Here is a 25,954-nt window from a genome sequence, read left to right on the forward strand (position 1 = left end):
CTGACATTACTGTAAATTGAGTAAGCAACCATCAACACAATCCAAAAGACAGCTGGACCATTTTTAAGGCTTTGGCTGTAGGAAACCCTTCAGTTAGAAACATGTATGTTGGGAAATTGCTGATATACCTGAAGCCAAGTATCAAAAAGCATGGAGAGAACGTATCATGAGTGGGAGGGAAAACATCAGCATGAAAACTGTCATAAAGTAAACAAAATAAAGTTTGATATGAACAGTTAGATAGGAACTTGGCTGTTTCAGTGGATTTTTCAGAACTATTGTTCACTATTAACTTTATATCAACTTAAACGTTATTAAAAATGTTTTTATGAAAATGTTCTTATTGAAAAAAAGATTTTATTAACGCTATGTGCTTCATGATGTTTTTCCTCCAGGAGCCATTTTTATTTAATACTACCTTCTTCCTCTTTGAAACGTACTTCCCTCGGTCTTCAGCTACAGCATTGGATTTTCTATCCCTATTTCTCTACTTTCTTTGGTCATTTCTCTTACCTTCCAGAAATCAGGAGATTCACACTCTAACTGCTGAAATGGACCTTGTCACCACGAAGACCAAAATAACTCAAGGCCTCACAACTGTCTTCATAGAGGAGATTTTACCCTTAAAATTAGTTCTCTGAGACAAGGAAACCATATTGCAGACTATTGCAACTGATGCTTGGCTTACATTTTCAATTTTGCTTTCCTACAAACCCACTCAGTTTATTATTTATTGCTAGTAACTGCTGGGTTAAGAATGGAAGAAAGCGTATAGGTATTTGATGTATTTAAAGACGGAAATTTGCAAGCCACTTAAAAAATGTAGGTCTTGAATCATTCATGTATCTCAATAAACAGCTCTCTTTCCACCGGATTTTTCTTCTTCCTGTCTGAAGGAGGTATGTAGCTTTCTACCTGTAAGAGGTATATAGCCTTCTACTTCTGTTGCTCTTTTCTTGACTCTGCCTCATGTTCCCATAGACAGGTACCTATAAACAGCCCTTTGTATGGAGTTTTAAATATCTTTATTTCTCTCTTCCTTCTTACACATCCCATGAGGCTCTGACCCTACTCCTACATATTCCTGCCTACAGATTACTCATAAATATTCAAGACCCTTTCCCATCATTGCTGGCATTTCTTCCCTCACACAACCGTTCTTGAATTATATTTTTCACTTCAGAGATCTTCTTTGCCCTTCATATGCCTTGTCTCTTCCCTTGGCACTCATATTCCTACATTGCTACTCTCATTCCCTACCAATCTCTTTCTTTACCTGTGTGGCCTCTCCCTCCATGCAAATATTCAGGTTCTTTTGTTCCCTACGGTTCTATCCTGCTCTAATCCTGCTGTTGCTTTTCCTCTTTCTTCTCGTAACCGATACAGCGTAGAGGAAGGAGGTAGCTGTATCCATGGCCCCATGCCTTCTATAATAAATACAGCAGTTCTGACATGGGATATGAACGAAATCCCATTGCAGCAACATATCTATTTCCATTTCTGTTTCCATTTCCAGGTATTACACTAATGATATTCTGTACAAAATAAACGAGCAAGAATAGAGCTAGTGCTCACTGGGAGGGAAAACTAGGAGAGAGTCCTTTAGAAGAAAGGGAAACAAAACGGACTATATGAAGTATTGCTTTGCCACTAGTTATAGTGGTTAACATACACATTAATAAAAGGAAATAAATTACTGAAATATTAGAAACAAGTTTATTAGATCACATAACCCAATCCACTGCACTAAGGATGGACAGAGTACAGCTATAATATTGTCTATCAAACCTCTGCATGAAAGAGACTGCACCCTCCTCCCACTAGGTATCTTTTTCCAAACGGCACCCCTTCGTATTTTAGAAAGTTTTTTCTAATATTAAATCTGAACTTTCTGAATAACTCAGTTGATTTATTTTTTCCTTCACACAGAACCCAAAAAGAATTAAATATTTGTGTCCTTTTTACAGCAACACTTTCCATATAGACAGACTATTTATCTGCTGTTTTCTCAGACTAAACAAACTCTGTTCTTTCAACTTTTCTGCATATGTCTTACATTCTAAATGTTTTACTATTTTGTTATTTTGCTCTGTACTCTCTCTACTTTTAGACCAAACACAGTTGGCTTCATCGGGCCCTAGCATAAAATTCATCTGTCCTGTCAGATGTACTGCACACCTATTAACACATTGCACAATGAGACTTTTCTTTAACTGTAGCATGCTGCTGACTCATATTTATTTTATAGTGCATTACAGCCCCCAGATTCTTTTCTGAAATGCTGCTCTTTTAACAGTATTGTTCTGCTTTTACCTTTTTTCTTCCTAAATATAATTTGCATTTTTCAGTATTAAATTTCTTCCTGCTGTTTTTAGGCTGTTTCTCCAACGTGTTAATATCATTTTGTCTTTTGATACTGTCCTCCCAAGCGCCCATAGATCCTTCTAGCTTGCTGCTGATTCCATCATCCATGTCACTAATGATGTGAAGAACAGGAAATACCTTTAAGTAGTTAACATGAAAAATAGTATATCATACAAGGCATTCAGCTTAAACCTCATTATTTTTGGTGAGGCAGAACATGACTTCTTCAGAGATAAAAGTCTTACTTTTAGGACACTGAATGATGGAGAACCTACCATAATCCTACACTCCACTCCAATTGTTAGGTGTTATCAACATTTTATGCATCTCATCTGAATGTGTTTCAATTCCAGCCAGTGGCCTCATCTATCCGAGTAAAGAGCCTTTGCCTACCACGGGTGTCTTTACTTCTGCTTAACTCTATATCATGATCAAATGCCATTGCATCTTTATTGAGAATTTCAGAGGTAAAAATAAGATAAATTTTCAAATCTTGGAATCTTCTGAATTGCTCCTTTTTTTTTTTTTTTTGCACATATCTGAACAAGATGCGTTACTTCAACAGTTTGTCTCATTAATGTTATGGACCACGCCACCTTCCTTTGACTGGATAAGCCTGTTAACACATCAAAAGGTTGCATAAAATGCCCTGTTAGCATTAAATGACTCCAAGAGTCATTTATCTGCACTAATCCCAAGGCATTTTGAACATCACAACATCCAGAATACAGGTTGTCTATGACGTAAGTATTCGATTTATACATTTTTTTCCCTCCTAAATATATGACGATGCATTTGGCAGCATTAGTCTTAAACCAAGCTAATACTTTTCTTTTTAAATAACTGACTTTTTTATATCATTGGTAACTACACTACCATTATTTTATCCTCTGTAAAGTTCATCAGCAGAGATTTTACGTTTCCTCCCGAGTCACTGAAAGAACGGACCCCTTCGGGACACCCTAACGACGATGCGACCATCACTCCCCATTAGCAGCTGCATTTTGAACAACTGCGCCCCTCCGCCTTAGCTACCGTCCAATCAATTTAATTAGCACTTCAGACTATTGCCTTACGCCTCGGCACGGCGCCAAGGGTCGCTTCACGGAGGCAAAGCCAGCGAGTCTGGCAGCAGCCGGACCTGCCCCCCGAACGAGCCTTGCCAAGGGCCGTGGCCCGGCCGTACGTGGGCTGCCCACGGCGCCGCGCCGCGCCGCAGGTCTCGCCGGCGGGCAGAGCGCGGCGCGGCACGGGGACACCGGCTGCCGCCCGCCCCAGGCAGACGTTTAACGGTCGGCAGGCAGCGCGCGCGCACTCCCCGCTCCCCCCCCCAACGGGGCTTGCGCGCCCCGGGCCCCGCGGCACAAACGGCTGCCAGGCAGGGAGGCCCTGAGCGGGCGGCGGCGGCACGGCCGTCCGTCCGTCTGTGTGTGCGTGCGCGCAACCACCGCGCTGCGCACACGCGCCCCGCCACGCACGGCGGGAGCGGGGAGAGCCGCGGGGCAGTTACGGCGCGGAGCTTCGCCCTCCGCCGCCGCAGCCTTTGGCTCGTGCGGCTGCCTCGCTTCCTTCGCCCGAGGACGGGCGGCGAGCCCCCGGCAGCAGCGGAGGGGCGGCCGCGGTGCAGCGCCGGGCGGTCTGCCGCGCCCGTCGCCTTTAAGATGCCGGGGAGGGGGCCGGCGGGGGCGGGGCTATGTAGATTTCGGCTGAACATTCTGGAGTGGAGGGGAGCGGCGGGGGGCGAGGCCGGGCGCGGGGCGGCGAGGCCGGGCCGGGCGCCGAGCAGCGCAGCCGGGCGGCCGGGCCGGTCTTCCCCGCGAGGAGGCGGAGAAGGAGGAGGAGGAGGAGGTGGCGGCGCGGGGGGGGGGAGGGGGAGGAGGAGGAGGAGGAAAAGAAGGAGGAGGAGGAGGAAGAAGAGGAGGACGCGGAGAGGCGGCTGCTGCTGCCGCCGGTGCTGCCGCTGCCGGGCAGAGAGGAGCCGCGCAGGAGCTGCGGCTGCGCTCGGGCGCCACATTCCCTCCTTACGGGACTGGTGGGGAGGATGAGCGAGAGCTGACCCCGCCGCTGCTGCTGCCGGCGGTGCTGTGAAGTGGCTGTTCCTCCTCCTCCTCCTCCTCTTCTTCCTCCTCCTCCTCCTCCCCTGCTGTGGGTGAACCTGCGCTACGGGCTCTTCACCGACACGGGGAGGGGGCTGGTTTGTTTGTGTAATTGTTTAAGGAAAAGAGAGAGGAAGAGAGCGAGAAAAAGAGAGATCTTCCATCCGTGGAGGCACAGTTCACTATGATCGTACTCGCCTTCAGCACTGGAAGCCGGTTGGATTTCGTGTCTCAGTCCAGGGTGTTTTTCTTGCAAGCCTTCCTTTGGATTTTATGCGCTACAGCGTGCAAAGCGGAGCAGTATTTCAATGTGGAGGTAAGCTCAGCCGTATGCGTGTGCGAGCGTGTGTGCCTCCTCCTCTCCCTTTTCCCTTTATAAAACCCCCCTGAATAAAATGAAATCAAATAGCCAGCCATGTCTGCCAGCCGCCGGGGCATCCGTCCGTGTCGGCTTTCCCTCCCGCAGCCGGTGCCGCGCTCGCCTCCCCGGGCCGCCGGGCTCGATGGATGCGTTTCGGGCGGGGATCCCGGCGGCGGCGGCGGCGGCACAAAGCGCGGTGCCGCGCCGCCCCTCGGCCGCGGCCCGGCCCGGCCGCCGCGCCGACCCCGGCCCTGCCCGCGGCCGCCCGCGCTTCAGGTGCTGCCGTATTGCCGTCGTCCCCCCACCCCTCCTGGCAGGAGGAATGAATGAAAGAGTGTTTAACGGGCAGGAGAAGGGAAGCTGGAGGCTTTGACACATTTCTTTGTGGTAAAATATTTGACAAAATTTAAGGTCTCCTCCTCCTCTTCCCCCCCGCTTAAACGTAGCAGAAAGAGTTGCTACTAGAAATGGTGAAACAAATGGCATAAAGGGGCAACTACAGTGCAAAAGTTAGAGGGTGCGGAGGACCAGGAAAGAGAATTTCTCCAAGTGAGACAGAATATGGGAGTACCAAGATAAGGCAGACCTTAGGAATTCACTGCCACAGTACGAAGTGAGTGAACGTTCATTTCTCGTCGCTGTTCTGTACGCTCCCAGGTTTTCAGTTTGGAGTTTTACATACAGTCATTGTTCAATGAAAATCATGATCTGCTTTGCATGCATTTTTTTATTCCCTTTCCCTCCTGCTGTCACTCTGTTCTTTCTACTGCAAGCCCCTTTTCTTCATTATTGCAGTGTGATTTCCTTTAATCTGATTTTCAGTATTCTGCATTTCCCTATCTCTTTCCCTGTCCAAGTCCTTCATCTTTCTTGCTGTGCGTGTCTCTCTTATATGTGCTTTTCCAACTTCCCAAACATGTTATAATTCCGTTTTTCTGTTAGGTCTGTGTTTCTTCAGTTCCTTCCGTCCTGACAGCCCCACTCCAAACTTTCTGTTGCACCCATACACCGCCCTCGGTGACTCTTGCTTCTTCTCCTTGTCTTGTGTTCTCACAACTCTTTCTCTGATAGAAATGAAGTCTATACCTTTTTCTCTGGCTCGCGTATAGGCAGACTTGCTTCTTTCCCCTCATGTGAGCTCTTATTCTCACTCAGTGGCACTCGTTCTTGCTCCTTTCTGTGGCAAGGCTACTCCCACAGGCACTCCTCTGTCCCTAGACTGCCTCCCTTTTTGTCTGAAGTCTCTCCCTGTGCTGCTTCTCCGTCTGCCTCACGCAAAATCTCCATCAACGTAAAAAAATCACTTTTCTTCCCGTGTTCACTTTGATTCTAATCTCTCAGTTTCTACCAAAAGTTTCCTTTGCCACATGCAGTCCTCTGCTTGGCGTGACACCACACACGCAACACCACGCACCTCCAGCTTCTCTCTGTGGCTTGCATCTCTCCAGAAAGTTTAGTCTTTTTACCCCATCATTAAGGTCTCTTCTCCCTCATTGTTAACCCTGGTCTTGTCTCTTCTGCTGTCATCTATTCTCTAGACGCTCTTGTTTGTTCCTTATCACACGCGTGTATCTCCCCTTGTGTTTGATTGTAAGCTCTTTGTGGCAGCAGACTCATGTCTTCTGACATGTTCACGCAGTGTATAGCATGCTGGAGTCTGGTTTCCAATTGTGAGATTCTTAGAACATAAGTATTAAAGTAACAAATTTCAGAGCGCGCACTGAAATTTTTATCTTTCCTTTGCTCGTGTCCTCAGCTGCCTTTTATTGATGAGCAGAGGAAAGCAGTGTGGAAGAGAGGAAGTTGCTCTCTGCATCCTCTCCAGGCTTCACAGGCTGGCCCCCTGCAGGGTATAGGGAAGAAATTCCAGAAACAGAACTTTCTCCTCCCACAGTAGTCTGCTTTGCTGGCATCTGGCTCTGCTGGAGAGACGGGCGGCAGATGGAGCTAGTGTGGGAGGAGAAAAAGATTGGTTTAGTCAAGTGGAATATGAACAGGAGGCCAGCTCCAGTCAGAAGGAGGTTTTATGAGGAAAGAAGGGAAACACTGTCATTTTTTGCCACCTCTTCCATATGGACAACAGCACATTTTGAGGGCAAAAGATAATACAGGGAACAAGAAACGTTGATTGGTGGAATGAAGTGGTGCCTGTGTGATGAGGGTACATATTTTTTCCTCTTGAAATATGCCATCTCTTGTTCTTCCTCCCTGCCCTTCTGAAACAGTGTGTGTCACATGCCAGCTCCCCCCAGTTTTTTTTCCCAGTCTTTGAGCCACAAATTGCTGGGAGTTAGGAGGATGTTCCAGGGAACTACTTTTGCATTGAAGAGTTGCTGTAATCTGGGACTTTCCCTTAGGCCACTGCTTTTGACCGCTGTCAGTGGCAGAGTTCTGGGCTAGATGGACCTGAGATGTGACCCAGAACGGCCATTCTTGTGCTTAAATCGTTTGGATAGCACTGAAAATTTGCTTCTTTTGTTGGAAACAGCAAAGGCTAAAACGCATGGGAAGTCTGAGGCAATGGACTTGGCAACAGCATTTATGTACTGTGCCATACAATTCTGTGTGTCAGCACAAGTGCTTAAGACAGTTGTACTTGATAGTAAATTGTGAAAAATTATGAGAAATTTATTTCTCGTGGAAAATAGAAATAAACAGGCGAAGTAGAGTTCAGGAAAGAAGCAGTGTACATTTAGTTGAATGAAATGTCACTGAACAAATGCTTAGGATGGTTAGGAAGCAGATTTTTTTTTAATTCTTTTTTGTCTCTGAATAATGTATAGATAATACCTGTTGAATGTTTTAAATTTGGAGATTGTTTATTTCCTCTTGTAATTTTATTTCATTTAATCTGAATTCCTGGGCAATGAACAAAAATTGTGTAACAATATTGGCTTGTTTGTTTCAGTGCACGTTTGTTAGGCTGTGAGCCAGACAAATTCTTAAGAGATATGTAATTCTAAGATAGTAAATGAAATATTGTTTTTTAAAAGAAAAACAGAAAGCTGAAGTTTACAAGCTGTTACGAACAGTACTGTTCTTCCTTCTTTGTAATTGTATTGTCCTTCTGTAAAATTTATTTTAGCCAAATGTCTACATGGATGAGGTCCTAAAGCTTGCAATGATAGCTGAGTTGTAAATGCTGAAACTTATTCATGCATATAGTGTTTTATGTAATAGACCTAGCTGAGTATGATTCAGAACAGGTAATACTGGACTCTGAGGGCCCGCACTTACTCTCTGAGTCAATGACAGCTTTGTGATAAAGCTGCATGAGAGATGGCTGTAAACTGATAGGTTAAGTAATCGTGCTGAAGTTTGATTCACATGCTCTTACTTGTAGGAGGATTTTAGCATTAATTTTCAAAGTTTACTGGCTACCAGTGGCGTTTTGGTGAGCACTTTGTAGCTGTTCTTGACATCGTGAGAAAAACTAAGGACTAGACTGTTAGCACCTTATTCTCAGTGCTGAATTATTGGTATAGAGTTGTAACATCAATAAGTAATTCCACTAACAGAAGAATATCTGTCAGTGTGGAGTTTTTCTGCTATTTGCTACTAATGGCAGAATAGGGACATACCAGTGTCCATCACTGAAGTAGTGAATGGAATAATAGGTACTAAAAAGAATATTTAAAATATAAAATTGAAACAAGCGGACACAAGATCTTTTGTTACCAAAAAATTGATAAAGGATGGTGATATTCTGAGGTGACCATGTTTGTTTTTCCTCACTATAGTAATAATTTCTTGTTTTGCTCAAGGATAACTCCTTTGGGTGATACTGGGAATGTCTACACGTGGTCTTTCAGAAGCATCACCCATATAGATTATATATTTATTTATATATTTTCCTAAAACCAATCATTGTTTACTGTTTGAGCTGATATTACCCTGTGAGGTGGTGTTCTAACGTTATTCATTAGTTTTATATATATATATATATATATATTTAAATAATGAATCTGTATGTATTTTGTTTACTTTCAAATATTAAATATGTATATTAATCATAAATATTATGAATATAAAACAGTGCCACCGTTTTGTTAAGGGGAAAAAAAGAAGTCGTTGAAACAGAATCCCTTGGTCAGAAGGCAAGATCAGCAGAACGTAGAATAAGATTCATCTCAGATCTAATAATGCATATTTTTACTCCCATGAGTAACTGTATCCAGCTGGTTGTGTGAGTAAAGACTGTTGAGCAAAGAAGTGTTTGTAGTATCACACCCAGTTTAACTGCATCCATGATGTGGGAAATGCTTAAGACAAAGCGTGCTTCATCATCTCTTTCCAAAAGCAGACATTTCTGCTCTATTTTCCTTCTTTTAATGTTAAATATATAGTCTTGAATCCCTTGGGGAGATTTTAAAATGACTCTTATTTTAGCGTGAGCAACTCTTTAAAACAATACAATGTTTTCTCTCCTCCAATTTTCGGATGTGTGACAGTCAAATCGCACTCTTGTGGAACAAAGTACAGTGGAATCAAAACTTCAGAGATATACTGTCAGTTTTCTCCATGGTAATAAGTGGCTGAGAACCCCATTGTTTTCACTGGTAATAAACTTTACAATTAGCAGCCAGCTCCTGCTGAACAGCAGTGCATAACCTTTTCTTCCACAGGCTTTGGGTCTTTCTAAGCTTAAAAATGTATGAGTTTAATTATTCAACTTATAGTTGAAAAAGAATAAACATTCATTAGGGAAGAATTCTTCGAATATCACTTTTGCACATTTTTCAACTAGCAGGTTTCGTTATTAGGTTTGGAAGCACAGCGCAATATTTTAATAACTTATTAAAATCCAAGCTTGAAAATAAATATGGAGAAGCAGTTCAGGTGTTTGGTGTTTTTTGATTTTAAAAAAGATATGACATTATGCCATGTGTCCCAAAAGGAATGTATAGGGACTCTTGTATTGTTTTTTAGATGATTCAATCATTATTCTCAATTATTTAAGTTCTGGATCTTGTTCTTGGACGAAGTATCTACTGAGTGAATTGCCTTTTTGTTAGAACAAGAGGTTCAGATTAAAATTACTAGAAGGATGGAGAGGAGTTATTTGGATCAGGTGGTGGAGGTGGCCGGTTGGTGAAATGTTGTTCAATAAAAATCTAGATAGAATGTGATGTATTTCCTGTTTGATTGCTGAGGAAATATAAACACAAGGAAACTCTACTATAAAGGCTTCTGATGAACAGATATATTTATGTAAGGAAAATGCTAATCAGAAAGCTTTTGCTGGTGGGCAGCAGAACACATTTTTTCCCCTCTTCTGTCATAAAAGGCAGATACCTACTATGTAATGAGCTGACTTTTATTTGATAGGAAGAAATAAGTGTGGAGACTATTATGTAGCATATTGCATTCTCTACTGTAATTCAAGCCATAATTCGTGTTTGCCAGAGTTCCAGTAGATCAGTTTCCTGTTGTGAAGTATGAGATTATTTTGTGTTAATAATGTTGCAGAAAAGCTTATGGATTCTATTGCCTGTATGTTGTTCAACTACAGATTGAAAATATATTCTTTGCTCTCAAGAGTTCACAACCTACATAGTATGTTAGACCTTAGCTGCAAGAGAGATTTGTTGGAGTTCATCTTAATTTCCGCACATTTTTAACTGTTTAGTGTTTAAGCATCACAGCCATTAGCGGTTCTCAGTTCTCCTAAAGGAAGAAAAATGACACGATTAAGTAAAGAGGTTTATTTAATCACCTTAGTTAGTGCAAAATAAACCTACCAAAATACATATTGCTAATGTTAGATCTTGGTAAAATAAATGTACAATTTATAAGCCTACTAAAAACCCTGAACAAACCCAGGCTCTCCCCCCTTCCATTATTCAGAAGCCTACAATAGAATAATGTAGAACTCATACATAACCATTCATTCTTTCTTCAGAGTGGATATACTATCTTCTTTAACTGGCTTAAGATTTATGCTGCTCTTTGTCAGTTTTATTTGAATCCCTCTAAAAGGTCAGTGCTTGCTTTAGGCACCTCAGCTCTGTTTATGCACTTGGCAGGACTGAGCTGTAAGAGTTTATAAAGATACAATGCAGTATTATATGGATTTTTAAACATTCTAAACTGCGTCTGTTCTCAGTGTTTTAAAGTCTATCTCATCCTTTTACTTCAGCATATGATTATTTTGTGGAGTTAAAAGCTGGAGGACTTCATGTTGATGCTTTTTGAAGAATCTTTAATGCCTCCATTTAAAACTGTTACATTAAGAAGTTAATTGCTTAATGCTTGTCACTTCTCTGTTTAGGATTGCAGTTAGTTGTCTAACCTGTTCACTGTCCTCAAACCACGCTATTGAGCATAATCTGAAGGGCAGGTTGATTCTGTTTAAGTTGTTACCTGTGATATGTCAAATGATAGAGTTAGTTTCATTTTGTATGAGGAAGATGAGGATGAGTGCTGCAAACATGATTTTACTTGGCACAGGAATGAATTTGAAAAATAATTATGATTAAAGGTTTATCTTTTAAAGAGAGGTCGTGCTATTTGGAACCTTTATGTATTAGTTGCCTGGCAACTGTTCATTCATGCTTCTGCTTATCATCATTCATTATAAGCATCTTTGCTCTACAGTAAGAGCAATTAAGTGGTAACAACTTATTTCTGTGATGAATTAAAATTGACAGAAACTACAGAAATAAGTAAAACTACGGAAATAAATTTTTCTATCAACTGAAACTGTTGGTGCAATGTTTCTTATTAACAGTTGGTTTATGCTAGCTGAGGACTATTTGTGCGTTAGCGGTGATCGTAATGGTCCTGACATACCTTTTGAGGTATACGAGAACATAATTGACTTAGGGGATTGTTCAGATATTTTTGTCATACTTAAAATCTCCTTTTTTCTTAATTTCAAGATCAAGGCTTCAAGGTGTGAGGAAACTTGTATCCCATTGATTTCAGTGCTTAGCATTTGGCAGTCTGATCTCATAATTCTGTAGAATATTCAAATCACTTGATGCTTTCTTTCTGTAGAACAATAGCAGTCTTTATTACACTGCATGAAAATATATTCATAATGTGATTTCAGTATGATTTGACAATTGTTTTGTGATTGTGGATGAAAAATATTTTGCTTTTCTTTTTTTTTTAAATTCTTTATGCATCGTGTCATGATTGACCCTTGTGTGGAACAGCAATGTAGAATGGGCCAGTCCTGTTATGGATTATTCATGGTTGAAGGCTCTATACTTTGGACGGTATGTAGGAACAACTTTCTTACAGCTGCATCTGAAAAGGACTTCTGTCACTCTGGGGCCAGAGAGGAAATAGATATGTGTATCTAGCACTACCTTTTGGTCTGCAAATGACTCTACCTTCATACAGATCCCTTGGACAGATACCCTCCTCTTTGAACTCCTAACTGGATTAACTCACCAGTACTCTTTGCATCAGGGTGTGCTTTTTGGTGACAAAGTGGCTACTGTAAGATAGATCTATTTGGATTTTCATCAGCTTTTCCCACTCACATGACATACTTGACTGTGATACACGAATATGGTGTTATACTTTTTTTTTACCTTTTAACATTGTGGAACGCTGAACTGGTTTCAGAATTTATATACTTAATTTGAAAACAAATGCTAAAGAAACGCTAACCTACCCCCCCGCCCCCACCACCTTCTTGTAAAGAAACAGCTATTTTGCTTCACTGGTCCTATTCATTTTTGCTGACATATAATCACGTCTCCACTTACTAGTGTGAAATACAGGTTGGCAAGGGGGGAGAGTTCGTTGTTGCAGAAAATTACGAGTTGAAGGGCAAAGAGATTATCAGTTTCTTAAAGGAAAAAAAAAAAAGGAGCAAACCAGAAAAACAAGCATCTCTTTCAGTGAAAGGAACATACTTCCTTGAATGTCCTCTTGGACAGTATCTTGATCTGGAGGTGACGATCCTGTCATATTTTTCTGTCTTACCTTAGAGCTTGGTTGTGTGACGTTCTTCTAGCCAATGGCTTTGAGCCACTATCTTCTCACAGAAATTGACAGATTGTGTTTATCTACATGCAGTGGTTCACCTGCTGTACGAAATGGTAATAATGTATTTAATTGCAGGTAAAATAAATGATCTGTCTTCCCCTAATAAAATCTATTATTATTGCTAGCAGTAGTAGTATTATATGGCTAAGTCTACAGCATGATTTTGGTCTTGCAAGCGAGACTTTTCCTCACTACTTCCAGGTATTTCAAAAAAGCAGGTCTGTGTTCCATTTTTCAGTTCCTTATCAGAATCCAGCACTTTATAATTAATACTTCTGTCATTCCTTGTTCTTCTGTGGATGGTCTGCTTTTGTAGTGATGCTTATTATCTCTCTAATTGTTGTGTGTATTTTCAAATATGTAGTACTAAGGAGGCAAGGAGAGTAGGTGATTGAGGCGTTGTTCTGAGGGGCTAGAAGTCTGGGTAATGTGACCCGTACCATCAAGATTACAGATACTGATATTGGATGAGCTAATTTACCAGTCTTTAATGTGAACTGGAATAATTAAAGAGCATTTTCTGCCTTTTCCAGTGAATGTCAAGAACAATAGAAGTGATGTAAAAAAGCTAAGAATGCATCTTCTTCATTCTTTTGACTCAGGACATACTTTTTTCATAAAAAACAGTAGTTGAATATCACAAAATATAAATACAAAGTTTCAGTTTGGTCATCTGTGTAGTAATTCAAGTAGTGAGTATCTTCAAGTGAGAAGTACCACAGCAGAAAGGTGAACATGTCTGTAACAGCACTCTAAACCCCGTTTTGTGTGGTGTGTTGTGTTTTGTTTTAAGGTCAGTACCAAAATTTGATAGAAAGTGTTGTCAGCCGGGTTATATGAGGAATGTCATAAGATGACTGAACGTACACAACGTCCCATTCTCTTTCAGAACGAAAGTTTGATCAAGATTATTTGTTTTCCTGTTTGGGCAACACATATATAATCTACTTCAAAACATAGTTATTAAAATGTAATGCTTATTTAAATAAATGTAAGTGTCTTAACAAATGTAATGGGTTTTGGATCAGGCTGTGGATGCTACACAATGCAAAATCAAAGACTGTTTTATCTGTTTTTAAATACATGTACTATTAAATAAGGGAATTGTTTCACAAGCATATTTGAATATTGAATGTTTATGGATTTTTATGAGATACAATAAAAGATTGACTTTTCAGTGCTCCAGGTATTAACGTTTTTATCTTTAAGACATAGTTACACATACTGTTCATGTAGCCCTGGATGTGAAAAAAAATTAGTAGTGGGGAAATGAGGCACAGAGAAAGTAAGAGACTCACTATGCTGACAGGATAAGTATGATAGAATTGGAAACTGAATCTTGTTCTTCAGGGTTCCTGTACCTTGAGTTCACCTTATGACCTTCCTTCTACTTTCCTTCTTCTTACTGTTCTTTTCCTTGCTTCTTTATTTCTTCTTTCATTTTCATCTTTTTTTTTTTTTTTCCCCTCAGCTTATCTTCCTACAGATCATTGTCTGGAGCCAAGGAAAATCATCAGTCATTATTGAAAGACAGAATTATAGATAACAGAGATGGGAAAGACTTGCTAAGTAATAGAGCCTATTTCTCTGCTAACGCAGGATTGTTTACTACTGTGCATTTGCCGATGTTTTGTCAAGTCAAGATTTAAGAGTCTGCAGTGGTGGGACTTCCAAAATCGGACTTGAAAAAATTGTGATAAATGTACAGAAGGGAAGACTACACTTGAAGAGTTCTTTTGAGTAGACTTTTCCTTTGGTTACTGGAAACAATAGTTTCATGTTGACTCTGGTTGGCAATTTCTTATGGGAAGTGATAACCTGTTCTGCAGTCCAAGCTGATAGCAGCTGTATATGGCCATAGATGGCATGTACTGATTGTAATTCAGTGTATTTCTTTGACTTTATAAGAATGAAAGGAGGGGCAGAGAGAAATGAAAATTCATTTAAATTCTTACTCCATTTGAAATTCTTAATGCAGGTGAAATGGACTAACACAGCCTAATTTAAAAGATACACAGCTGTATACAAGTAGCTGACACTGTCTCAGGAGGACTTGATTAGTTTATGGTGATTTTCTGTAACCTTGTTGTATTCAAACACTACTACCCAGTGAGTAAAATTGGATACTAGTAGGAGTTTTATGGATATCTAGATATTAGGCTGTTAACAAATCTTATTTTGGAGTTTCACACATTACAGCATTGGTGGTAGCAGCCACAAATGCAGAAACTTAGATGTTCATGACACTGACACATGTGAGCTATCGTAATGTCCATGCTTTGCAAATTATGTAACACTTGCCAAACAAGGATCTCAAGATGTTTTATGTGGGAAGGGTGAATTTGTTTGCTGATATACATCCTGCTGAGCTTTGTGCAGGATGATTTGGATGAATTCTGTTTACCAGTCAGTGTGCAAGCTGCAGGGTTACTCTCTGGGTGAGATGTTTGAGAGTACAGTACTTAAATTTAGGTGATCAAATGTGTTAGAGGTATATGTTCCCTTTATATTAATATAAACCTACTCCTTAAAAGTCCATGAAGTAGAGAGTAATTCAGCTGACCAGTCAGTAAATGTCTGTGTTAGTGACCTGAATCTTTTTCTGTACTGTCCTGTTAATACTGACAGAGATCGTGATTCGTTTGCTTACATGTAGCTATCTAGCACCATATAAGGTGGCCCTAGGGCTGAGGCATCTGCACAAGACTGGCAGAAATAACGTGGGACCTGTGGGAGTTCTAGACCTTTTAGGTTAGAAACTGGGTGCCAAGTGGTGTGCCCTAAGTCATCTCAGATAGCACAAAACACTTATGTTTAGGTAGTTGGATCCTAATCCAAATTTTAAGTAATTGTGGAGGGTGCTGAGACACCTACACAAATGAGATTCCCACCAGTAAACACTGGCATTCAGATATCTTAGTCTGAAGTTGAAGCCCTTCCCTCTGCAATGGTGGGGTTCAGTTACACCTGCCCTGGTACCTGGTGTTCTTTTAAGCCCTGTGGTGTATCTTGCTTGACCTCTAGATAATGTTCCAGAAAAACATGGACCTCCTATAAGTCCAGTGACATATCTGCCAGCCTCTGGTAACATAGGTTATCTCAGATCACACTAGACACCTGTTTTTCTAAACAAAGCTGAGAGCAGAATTCTCTTTTTACTATAGTACAATTATTGTCCTGCCACTCTAATGCCCCACACATCATTTAGTAAGTGTTTCCCTTAGCACAAGACACTAATGTATTTTTTTGCTTATTTAGATTGTTCACGTTTTAAATCTTTAGCTAGGGATACAAAGAATGCCGCATTTCTCCATTGACGTGAAGGCACTATTGCCTTCCACCGTAATGAAAATAGACCTCAGCCTGGTTAAATGATGTAAAATGAGTGACTTAGCTTACAGAGAATATTTCTGGTGTATTTTATAAGAATTTAATACTTCTGACTGTTATTTTGATTCCTTACCCTAAATGATTTTAGAGGCTGCCTTTCCTTCCTAAAGAAACAAACCTCTGAACATCTATTTGTTGCCCTTGATGGGAGAAAACAGAAAGCTAAGCATTTTTATAGAAAGTAATTAGAAAATATGTTTGAGGGGGAAAAAAAAAAGCTTGCTAAATGTCTCTTGTCTGCTAGACAATCTCCAAGAAGATAAACATGAAAATGACATTTTAATCATTTCTCTGGGTAGGAGCCCTGAGCCCGCAATAATAGTTGGCTATAGAGTTTCAAGCACTCTCATTGTTTAAAGTAAAATACAGATTAATTCAACAAAAATTTGCATTTCTGTGTTAGTATTAGAATTTAGGTCTCATCATAGTCTAGTTTGTAATTTCATTGATATTATTTGCACTACTTGCTTTAGGTCTTCGGGACTCTGAACCTAACTGGTTCAGACTAGAAGAGCTGTTGGCTAGCTGATGTTCATATGTTTGCTTATTTATTTATAAATCAAAAATTTGAAGTAGTGTATGCTGCCTGTCGTACTGTTTCAATGAGTTTTCCACTATCTTGTAGAAATGGCGAAAATAGATCTAATGTTGTTTTATAGTTCTGCATTTGGGAAAGAAGAGTAATACATCTGAAATCTTTTTCTTTCAAAAAAGCTTCCTTTGTAATATTGAGCTCTACTCTATTGTTTTGTACTGACGGACTCACGTAGAGGGTAAAACAGTATTTTAGCTCCTTTGTGAATAATCCCATCATTTTTCCTGGCTGCCAGGAGAATTCACTTTTTGTCCCAGCAGTCAGATAAAGCTGGAGTCATTGTTCTTCATAGATTAATTGCTTAGATGCCTTTCCATTGAGGTATTAGAGAATTTTTCTCTATGTGCAAGATGCTTTTAAGGAGCTGAGGCTAACTCAAATTAGACCGAAAGAGTGAGATTACTTTTTCTCAGCTCAAAATAAAATAAAAATTCAGCTATATTTAACACTTTTTAATGTCTCCATGAATATTTCTTTCCTTTCCTAAATCTTCAGCAACAGAGGAAATCATTCTTAAAATGAAACTAAGCTTTGAAAATGTTAGAATGATGTATTTTGTGATGTTTTGTAAAAGTTATGAGTGACTGAGGACAGGAGAGCTTTAAGCAACATTAACCATAGCTTTTCTAATGTTCCAACTCTAATACAATGGAGAAATTCATCATACCTGTTAGCTTTAGCGTAGTAGCTAGGAAAAGACGGAATAGGGCTTTTAACTGTAAATGTCCTTGCTTTGTAGGTATTAACTTGTCTTAAGAGATAAAGTAGCTACATATGTAGTTGAAAATTGTTTAATATGTTTAGTAAAATACTTAATAAAATAACAATTGATTTTTCTTTTCTTTGGAACAAAGAAGTCACAGAGTTGTTGGAAGAAGTCAACACCCTTGAGATTGCTTTACAAAAGGAGAGTATATATTTGCTTTCGTTCCATGACTTCTTTTTTAGACCTGTACTATCCATGTTTCAGTGATAAACAGTTGAGAGACAGGAAGGAAGGGAGAAGCCACCCGTATTTGTTCTTTTATATATCTGTTATTTCTTTACTTATTTAATTATTATCCTAATAAGATCTAGCTAGTGGTCTTAGAATCTTACCACACTATTTCAGCTTCATGGAATTGATGAAATTTTGCCATTTACTTCATTGAATCCAAGATTTTGCTCCAAACTTTTTGAGAAGTCCTGAATTGTCAGGCATTTTAACTGAGTAAATGAACAGTATATGCATATGTATGTTGAACAACTAAAATGAATATTGATGAGTTCTAATATGGAAATCCATAGTCTTTATCTATACTTAAAGATAAAATTGGTACAAGAAGAAATTGAGATAATAAACTCTATTTGTGTAAACTGAGTCTTGGAGTTCAAAGAAAGTTTAAAATCACTAGAGAAGTGAGATTCTGGAACCACTCTCCAGAAAGACTAGTAGGGGGGGAGAGAAGAGTCAGTGTTTTTCGGGACAGAATTTAACTATTTAATGAAAGGACTTAGAAAGCATAACTTCCGATCAGTAGTAATGGAAGAGATTCCCTCCTTGTCCTGTCCCCTCAATCTAACTGTAATGTTCCTTATTCAGTGAGACCGGTAGCTGTACTGGTAGCGGCTGGCTGTAATGTTTATTCTTCTGTTAGTCTGTCTGCCTTACGAACTCTATAGCTATAGCATTAGACCAAAACTGTGGACTTTATTGCATCAGTTGACTTCTCTACTTCATTGCTTTTTGTCATTTAAATATTCAGACACTGCGAGTGAAAGTCTCAATTAAATAAGTGTCTCTGATTCAATATTGTTTAATTCAGTGTTGCCAGTCGCGAATAAGGTCTGTGGAATCAACCAGACTAAGTTGAAAATGATAAAAAGACTTTGAGAATATTTTTAGTTGCCTTTGCTTTTTGAGCATTTTGGGTTCACGTTTTCAAGATTTCTTTTTCCTGAAATAGAAAGGGCCAAAATTTCACAGCTAAAGAAGAGACTGAATGCTGATTTAGAATATATTTATTCTCTCCGGTAAGCTAAGTCTTCAGGAAACATACCAAATATTTAAGATGAAACCTGTCTAACGCTCCAGCCGCAATACCCACTTCATACCCCATTTCAGGTTTATCCCCAAAATTGTATTTGTTGCTATTTTTGTTACTGTTACAACTTGCTGATTCCAAAGGTTAAAATACTTCTAACTGCCACCAAACACTGTTTTTCTAAGGGCTGTGTGATGAGCACTATAATTACACGATTTGTGTAACGCTGTTGAGCTGTGTAGCAATGGCTAGCCTGCTGGCCTTGGGCATCACTATTTGCCTGACCACTGGAGAAGCCTACGTTTGATTCTCATACTTAGCCACTGATTGTTTGCAGGAACAGGGACTGGTTCGAACCCCAGAGATTTAGGTTTTCATTTTACAGGATCTGTGATTTCTCTGATTGCAGAAGGAAAGCACAGACTTCACTGCTTTTAAGCCAAGTCTGTGATTTTCTACTCTAACTTGATGTTTCGTAGCATCATTTAGAGACAAATGGAGTTATAGTGAAACAGGACTAGTGTCTTAGAGGTTCAAGATTAGCCTTCCAAAAGTAGTATTTTAAATACCAGTATCGGTGATGATAGGTACGTTTAGCCATCCGCTATAAATCATTTATGAACTAAAGAGGTTAATAACTGTTGATGAGAATCAGTGTTTAAATAATAGAACTTTTCCTTCCTTCCTTCCTTCCTTTTATACCCCATGTGTAATGAGATGCATTTTATTTTATTTTATTTTATTTTAATTTATTTTATTTGTCTTGATGGAACTGCATGCAATTTGAGAAAACAAAACAAGGTGGCTGACCACCTGGATAACATCCTCATAAATAAAATCCTAGTGATATATTTTCAATGAATATTGATCTGGAGGGGGAGACAGTTGACTGCTTAACGATATAAATTTAAACTTCAGAATTCCCTTAATGATTGATTTTTGTGCATGAGTCAGGAGTTGAACATTAGGGGACTTCGTTTAGAAATCCTGGCGATTGTGTGGGATTCTGCTTGTTGCAAGAATGCAAACAGTGGTATTTCAGCATTATTTTAACTATGCACGTCTATAATGGGAGATATTTAAAATCAGCCATTATATTTCTTTCTTATGATTCAGCAAATGTTGCTTAGATAGAATGCAGACAGTAAGTAAAGAATTTGAGAGTAAGAACTAAACAGAAACACACTCTTTTGTGAGATGCGGGCAGTGGAAGGTGTGGCGCTCTGCTCTGAAAGAACAGAGGAGGCAGGGCCTTCAGGCATTGCTCTGCTTGCGTTAATAGGGCTAGAGTCAGCTGCTCAGTTGTAGTCCCAGAGTCTCTCTAAAGACAGTGGAATGAATTTAACTCCTCATGTCCGGCTTGGGTGGAAAGCCCTAACCGCATCAATGTGGGAGATGAAAAAGTGTTTGAAACAGTTCCAGATGATAGTAAAAACCTTGTCTCATACGAGATGAGGCAGTCTCTCTACAGGAAGGTGTCCTTTGAGTTCCCTTGTGAGCTTCAAGTTATGCTGTATGGATTTATGTTGAATGAACACAGTACTGAAAGGTCTGACTTTTCACAGTACTGAAAATGGTCTGTGTTTGTGTGTAATATACTGAAATAATAAAGCTATTTTTGCAAGTTTTCTGGAAAACTCCATGTAAAAGTGCCAATGCAGTTAAAATTGCTACAGTACAGTCCTAATCAAAACTGGTATCTGTCTGTAGTATATTATTTAATTATTCTGAGAAATTTCAAGCCTAGAGCGTAGACCAGATAGGTTTGGAAAAATTTCGTGTCTTGTGGAACTTTTTGTCTTTCACCTGTCGGCTTACTTGATGCGAGATATCAAGCTCCTAATAAGTTAACTTGAACCAGTTAAGTTTCAAGTTCACGTGTTATGTTTGGAAAAGCGTAAAATTCAGTAACAGACATTGTAACTGTGTCTGTGTTAGTAAGTTAGTGAGTCTCTGGAACGGTTAGGGGCAATGCAAGTTGCCCAACACTGTGCCCATGTTGACCAGACCTGAGTTGGAGAAGGCAACACCCAAGTGTGTGGGTGCGAATATAGAATCAACTTAAGCAGGAACATTAATATCACTTGCGAGCATGACCTACACAACTGGCTCTCGTGAACAGCTTCCTTGCACTTTGCATGCTGCAGGACCAAGCTGCAGCTTTTATTAACGTTGCAGGTTGTGGATGGTTAAATGCTATGCTATTGCCTCACACTCAGGTGTAGATCTCCAGGCATAGTCTCACAATGGACATAATATTACTGGAAAACGTATTCCCTAAGATGCAGTCTAAGGCTATCACGTCATCCTAGGATGTGGACAGTTGCATGCTGGTATTTATCTGAGGTATGACTCGGGCATAAGCGGCAACCAGTGCATGTTCTCAACCAGTGCATGTTCTCCTATGCAGACAATCTGGTAAGTCAAAGGAGCTTTCAGAGGCACAGTCACTGCTTGGTACTTCCTGGATCGTCAAGAAGAATGGCACTGAGAATTGATTTGAGCTGTATTTTTGGGAACTGAGCTTAGACCATCAACTTGTGTTATGTATTAGCAGCCCTCTGAGTTCCTGTAAGAGCAATGACCTAGCATTGCTAGTCCTTTAGACCACATTTAGAATGGTGCTTATATGGGGGGAAAAAATTACCCTTCCTCTGCTTTTTTCTTTTACATTTTAAAATGCTACATTTACCTTCTTTCTCTTTATAAAGCTCAGCCTGTTACAAAGCAGAGGACTTTGGCCTGCATTTGGGAAAGCATGCTTTTGAGAGCCAAGTTTGGGAAGCCAGACTGCACAGTGTCTTGAAAAGGAGAAAGCCCAGTGGGTTTTTTCTCCTTCATATAATTAGCCTCCTCTGATACCTGTAAAATACCAACTTCAGTATAAATAGTGTACATAAAATCAAATTATTGATACCCATGGTGCTTATTACTGCTGTACAAGTCAAATGTTTCCCCTTGCTGGCACCCTGCATTCTCTTTTAAGCCAGTTCTTAACCTCTCTAAGAATTTTTCTGTTGTCTAATCTTGTAGGTGAAACTGCTGTGTGGTGCAGCATTAAATGATTTGAAATCCAGATAATAAAAATTGTAATTGTGCCACACTTGTCTGTCATATCAATAATACATACATCAAATTTGCCATGTGTAGGTTTTTCTAACGAGTTTCTGAGTTACTCTGGCCAGTCTACGCACGGTACATTTTAAAAGACTTTGGTAACAAGCATTTTCGATTTCTGTCCTAAAAGTGAAGTCGGAGTTACTGGTTTGCAGTTCTTCACAACCTCCCTTGTTCTTTATGTAAATACAGTTATTACTATAAAATGTGTGGTGCTTCCTCTTCTTCCCTTTTAAACTTTACATTTTTATTCTAAGTAGAATGAAAGGTATTGAAAATACAGCAAGGCTAGCAACAAATGAAATTCCTATGGTGAAATTGTGTCGTGACCGAAATTAATGGGAGTTTTACACTGACCTTTGTGTGGCTGTGGTTTCACCTGGAGTGCTTCTCTTACAAAGCTTTCAGTTAAAGTGCCGTAGAAATATGTGTGAAGCCTTGGAATCCTCTGTCACCAGCTAGGATGTTTCATGTTGCTTTTACTTTGTGTTCTTCACTCATGGGATTAGTTCTTACTAACATCAATGGTATTACTTGAGCGCTGTAGATTATGGGATAACTGTAATTCAGGGGAGTATTGCTTGCAGGATAAGTCTGTGGCTGATAAAAATGACTGATAGTTTTCCAGAAGTGCTTCTTGTATGCTTAGTAAGATACCTTTAAATCATTCGGCGCTATTTCTTCTATTTTATTTAAAAATGTCAAAATACAGTAAAATATCAAATGAGGCAATGTAGATCTTTGAATTGGGAGACACTTAGGTAGGGAATTTTGTTCTTTGCCCTGTCAAAGAAGGGTTGTCCTTGGTGCTCTGTACTTTTACTATATGTCTATTGCAATTGTTGTGAGAATATTTTATAGTCTAGTGGCTATCACTGCATTTTTCTTAAATATTTACAATAAAAGTTACATATTGTTTGTTTTAATGTTCCTTTTGGCAATATGAGAAAAGAGGACAATCATCATAAAATGAACTGTTATGTACATAGAATTTTTTAATATTTGTTTTAAATTTCATTGTGCAAAAATAAAACAAGCAGTATCTACTGACAATTGGGAAGGCCTTTTCCCAGGTTTTGTCATGATCTGATGTTTGCTTATATCCTGAAACAGCTTTGGAGCGTCCCAATAATTGTATTTGATTGTTATAATTTCTTAGGTTAATTTACTTTGTACATTAACATACAGAAAAGCAACATATGGAAAAAAAATGCACTTTTTACATGTGTATAATTAAGCATATACTCAAATGATTTACTAGATTGATGTAAGAGCACTTGTTGCTTTGCAAATTTAAGTATTTGAATTATTGTCATTCAAACGAGGCATTAATTGTTCAGCACGTGTAGTGACAGCATGGCTTCTCTCCCTAGGTGTCCTTCCTAACAATCCCAAAATCTCTTCTTTTGATCCTGCTCAAAGAATTTGGAAGGTGTCTTAACACAGGTAGAAACTCAGCCTAGACTTCGTAACTGGGGAAGAAGGAAGGACCTTATTATCCTTTCTGGAGAGAGGCCAGAAGACTGGTCTTCTGGCCTACTGATCAGCCTGTGAGTTGGAAGTGCTGACATTTTTTTCCTTTGGCTGCACTTGTAGTGGTTGGGGACTAGTGATTCTTAAATATATGTTTAGTTTGTTGACCCACTTTGTTCCTATCTATTTAGTCTCTAAGGTATTTCCCCAAACCAGTGTATTTAGGACCAGCATAGAACCAAATCTGCACATCTGTTTCCACTGTGTCTTTCATAGCGCAGCAGAGCAACAGGCCTCCATCACAGCTTTGGCAATTTCAGCCTGGTGTTGTCTGGTCATGGTTTTGAAAGTAGCTATTCCAGATAAATAAAAAAGGGACGTGAAAGCCATGTTATAATGAAAGCAAATAGATACCGATCATCAGAGAAGCCTGGATATTTTAGAATTTGCTTAGTAACTCCTACAAATTTTTATTTGACACCTTATATATTCCTTTCTGTAGTTTTTTTGGTATAACTTTTATTTCTTAACAGGGAGGATGTTAACTGATGCATTGCTTTGATTATTCAATGAAATAAATAAATCTACTATTGTATTCTCTTCCTCATATGTTCTTACTAGAATAGGTATCATTTAGTGCGTTGTCTTCAGTCTGGCAGCTGAATTGTGAATACAGAACAAAATTCAGCTTGAGAGTTTTGTTCATTACGTGCAGACATGGTAGAAACTATTTGCTATTTTGTATAGAAGTTGTGGCCCTGTAGGGCTTTCAAAATAAAAACAGTAAAAAAAAAAATTCTGAAGAGAAGATACAGGAAGCTGATCCTTTGAATAAGATATTTTACAGTCATTTTTCAAATTAATGCCTCAGTTTAAACCTCTATCAAGGTTTACAAAGTTAACAGCCCCCTAACTTACCTGTATTGTATTTGGTAGTTATATACCAGGTCACTAAAAACATTCTTCTTACGTTTTGCCATAATGTTAAACAGTAACATATTTTAAACCTTAACTTAAAATGCTTCTCTCACAAAATTAATCTGAACAACATCATGCTACTTTGACCTAGCCTCTTTGCCAGAACTACATCCTGGGACAAATTCTCTGTATTTTCCTTCCTTGTGGAGGAAGAGAGTGAGAGAGAAATACTATACCGCTGCCAGTCCGCTGGCATTAGCAGTGTTATTCTTCCTCTGATCTGCGAGAGAAAGATCAAATCAAGTGCGTTTATTTTAAAATATTTGAGATGCTCATAGTGGTCTGTGATACGGCTTGTGAGATGAAGGCATATCTGTGCTACAGTACACAGTAGAACACAGATATTCTGAAACTACCATTGCTTCTACCTTGTATGCCTACTGGTAGAGATGCTAGTTTGGTTCCCAAGAGCAGTCATACAGTGCTACACCTAACCCCAAAATCCCGGTCTCTAAAAACAGAAAATTAACGTGTGTGTCAGAAAATTAACGTGTGTGTATAGATCCAGACTCACGTGCCGTTAGTGCTTTTGATTAGAGACCTGGGGGAGGTCATTTACAAATTTGGAAGTCTATTTTATTGTATTTCACTGTGCTAGTCCACCTAGCGTTTTGCTGGCCAATTAAAATAGTAGAAGCAAATCATACACCTCCATGATGCCCAAGTGCATAGGAAGGAAAGATGGAGTGTTAATATGAAGTGAAGTTGTGGTGGCAGTCTTGAGGAGTTCTGGAGCCTTTCTTTCTTTCGTAGTTGCCTAGCAGCTAACGATAATTGAATTTTATTGTTTCTATACAAATATACCCTTGTTCACAATGTTTGACAAACACTGGCAAACAAATTCTCACAATGATAATAATGCTATATAACGGCATTATCTATACACTTTCTCTAGCACTTTATAAGACATTTGTTGGAATCTTTTATATTCCTGCTAGAAAATATTAATCATCACTCCAGACATTTTTCAGTCACTCTGCCATAGTCCTGTTGCTCTGTTTGAGTTGCTGTCTGTGCTGCTTTTACTGATCATCTGTCTAGACATGTTCACTTTGCTTAAATATCTTTTTCAGTAAAAGCCCACCATCCCTAGTGATTCCTATGGAAGTATCACATGCCATAGATTTTATCTGTGTTTTGATGGTAAAGTGGTTAAGGCATCATGGTATGGATCCAGAAGTTCTTCCTTCAGGAGGCTTTCCCATATCAGTTCAGGTATAAGTGAAATGTTTGATCATTTGATCTGTGTGGACAAAGGCTAGTCACAGTACTTCATGCTAATTTAAACCGGTATATTAGTATCATGCTAGCCCAGTGAAACTTTAGCAGACTTTTTTAGACAAAATCATAAATTCTTACTTTGTCATATGGGATTTTTCTAAGATGTATTTGTTAGCCTATCACACAGGCAGTTCCATCTGAACCTGAGAAAAAACTTCTTCCCTGTGAGGGTGACAGAGCACTGGAACAGGTTGCCCAGAGAGGTAGTGGAGTCTCCTTCGCTGGAGATATTCAAAACCCACCTGGATGCGATCCTGGGCAATATGCTCTA

The 25,954-nt window shown here is 39.4% G+C and overlaps 1 protein-coding gene across 1 annotated transcript in view; it reads left to right on the forward strand.

Moving 5' to 3' along the window:
* Positions 1–3,060: 3,060 nt before the first annotated feature.
* Positions 3,061–25,954, forward strand: part of MMP16 (matrix metallopeptidase 16) — a 186,991-nt gene continuing 164,097 nt past the window's right edge. The window contains exons 1-2 of the mRNA XM_009674683.2: positions 3,061–3,107; positions 4,582–4,776. Of these exons, the coding sequence (XP_009672978.2) occupies positions 4,645–4,776 (132 nt within the window). The 5' untranslated portion in view covers positions 3,061–3,107; positions 4,582–4,644. The remainder of the gene's footprint in view (positions 3,108–4,581; positions 4,777–25,954) is intronic.

This window comes from Struthio camelus, chromosome 2 (genome assembly GCF_040807025.1).
Source record: "Struthio camelus isolate bStrCam1 chromosome 2, bStrCam1.hap1, whole genome shotgun sequence".
Taxonomy (NCBI): domain Eukaryota; kingdom Metazoa; phylum Chordata; class Aves; order Struthioniformes; family Struthionidae; genus Struthio; species Struthio camelus.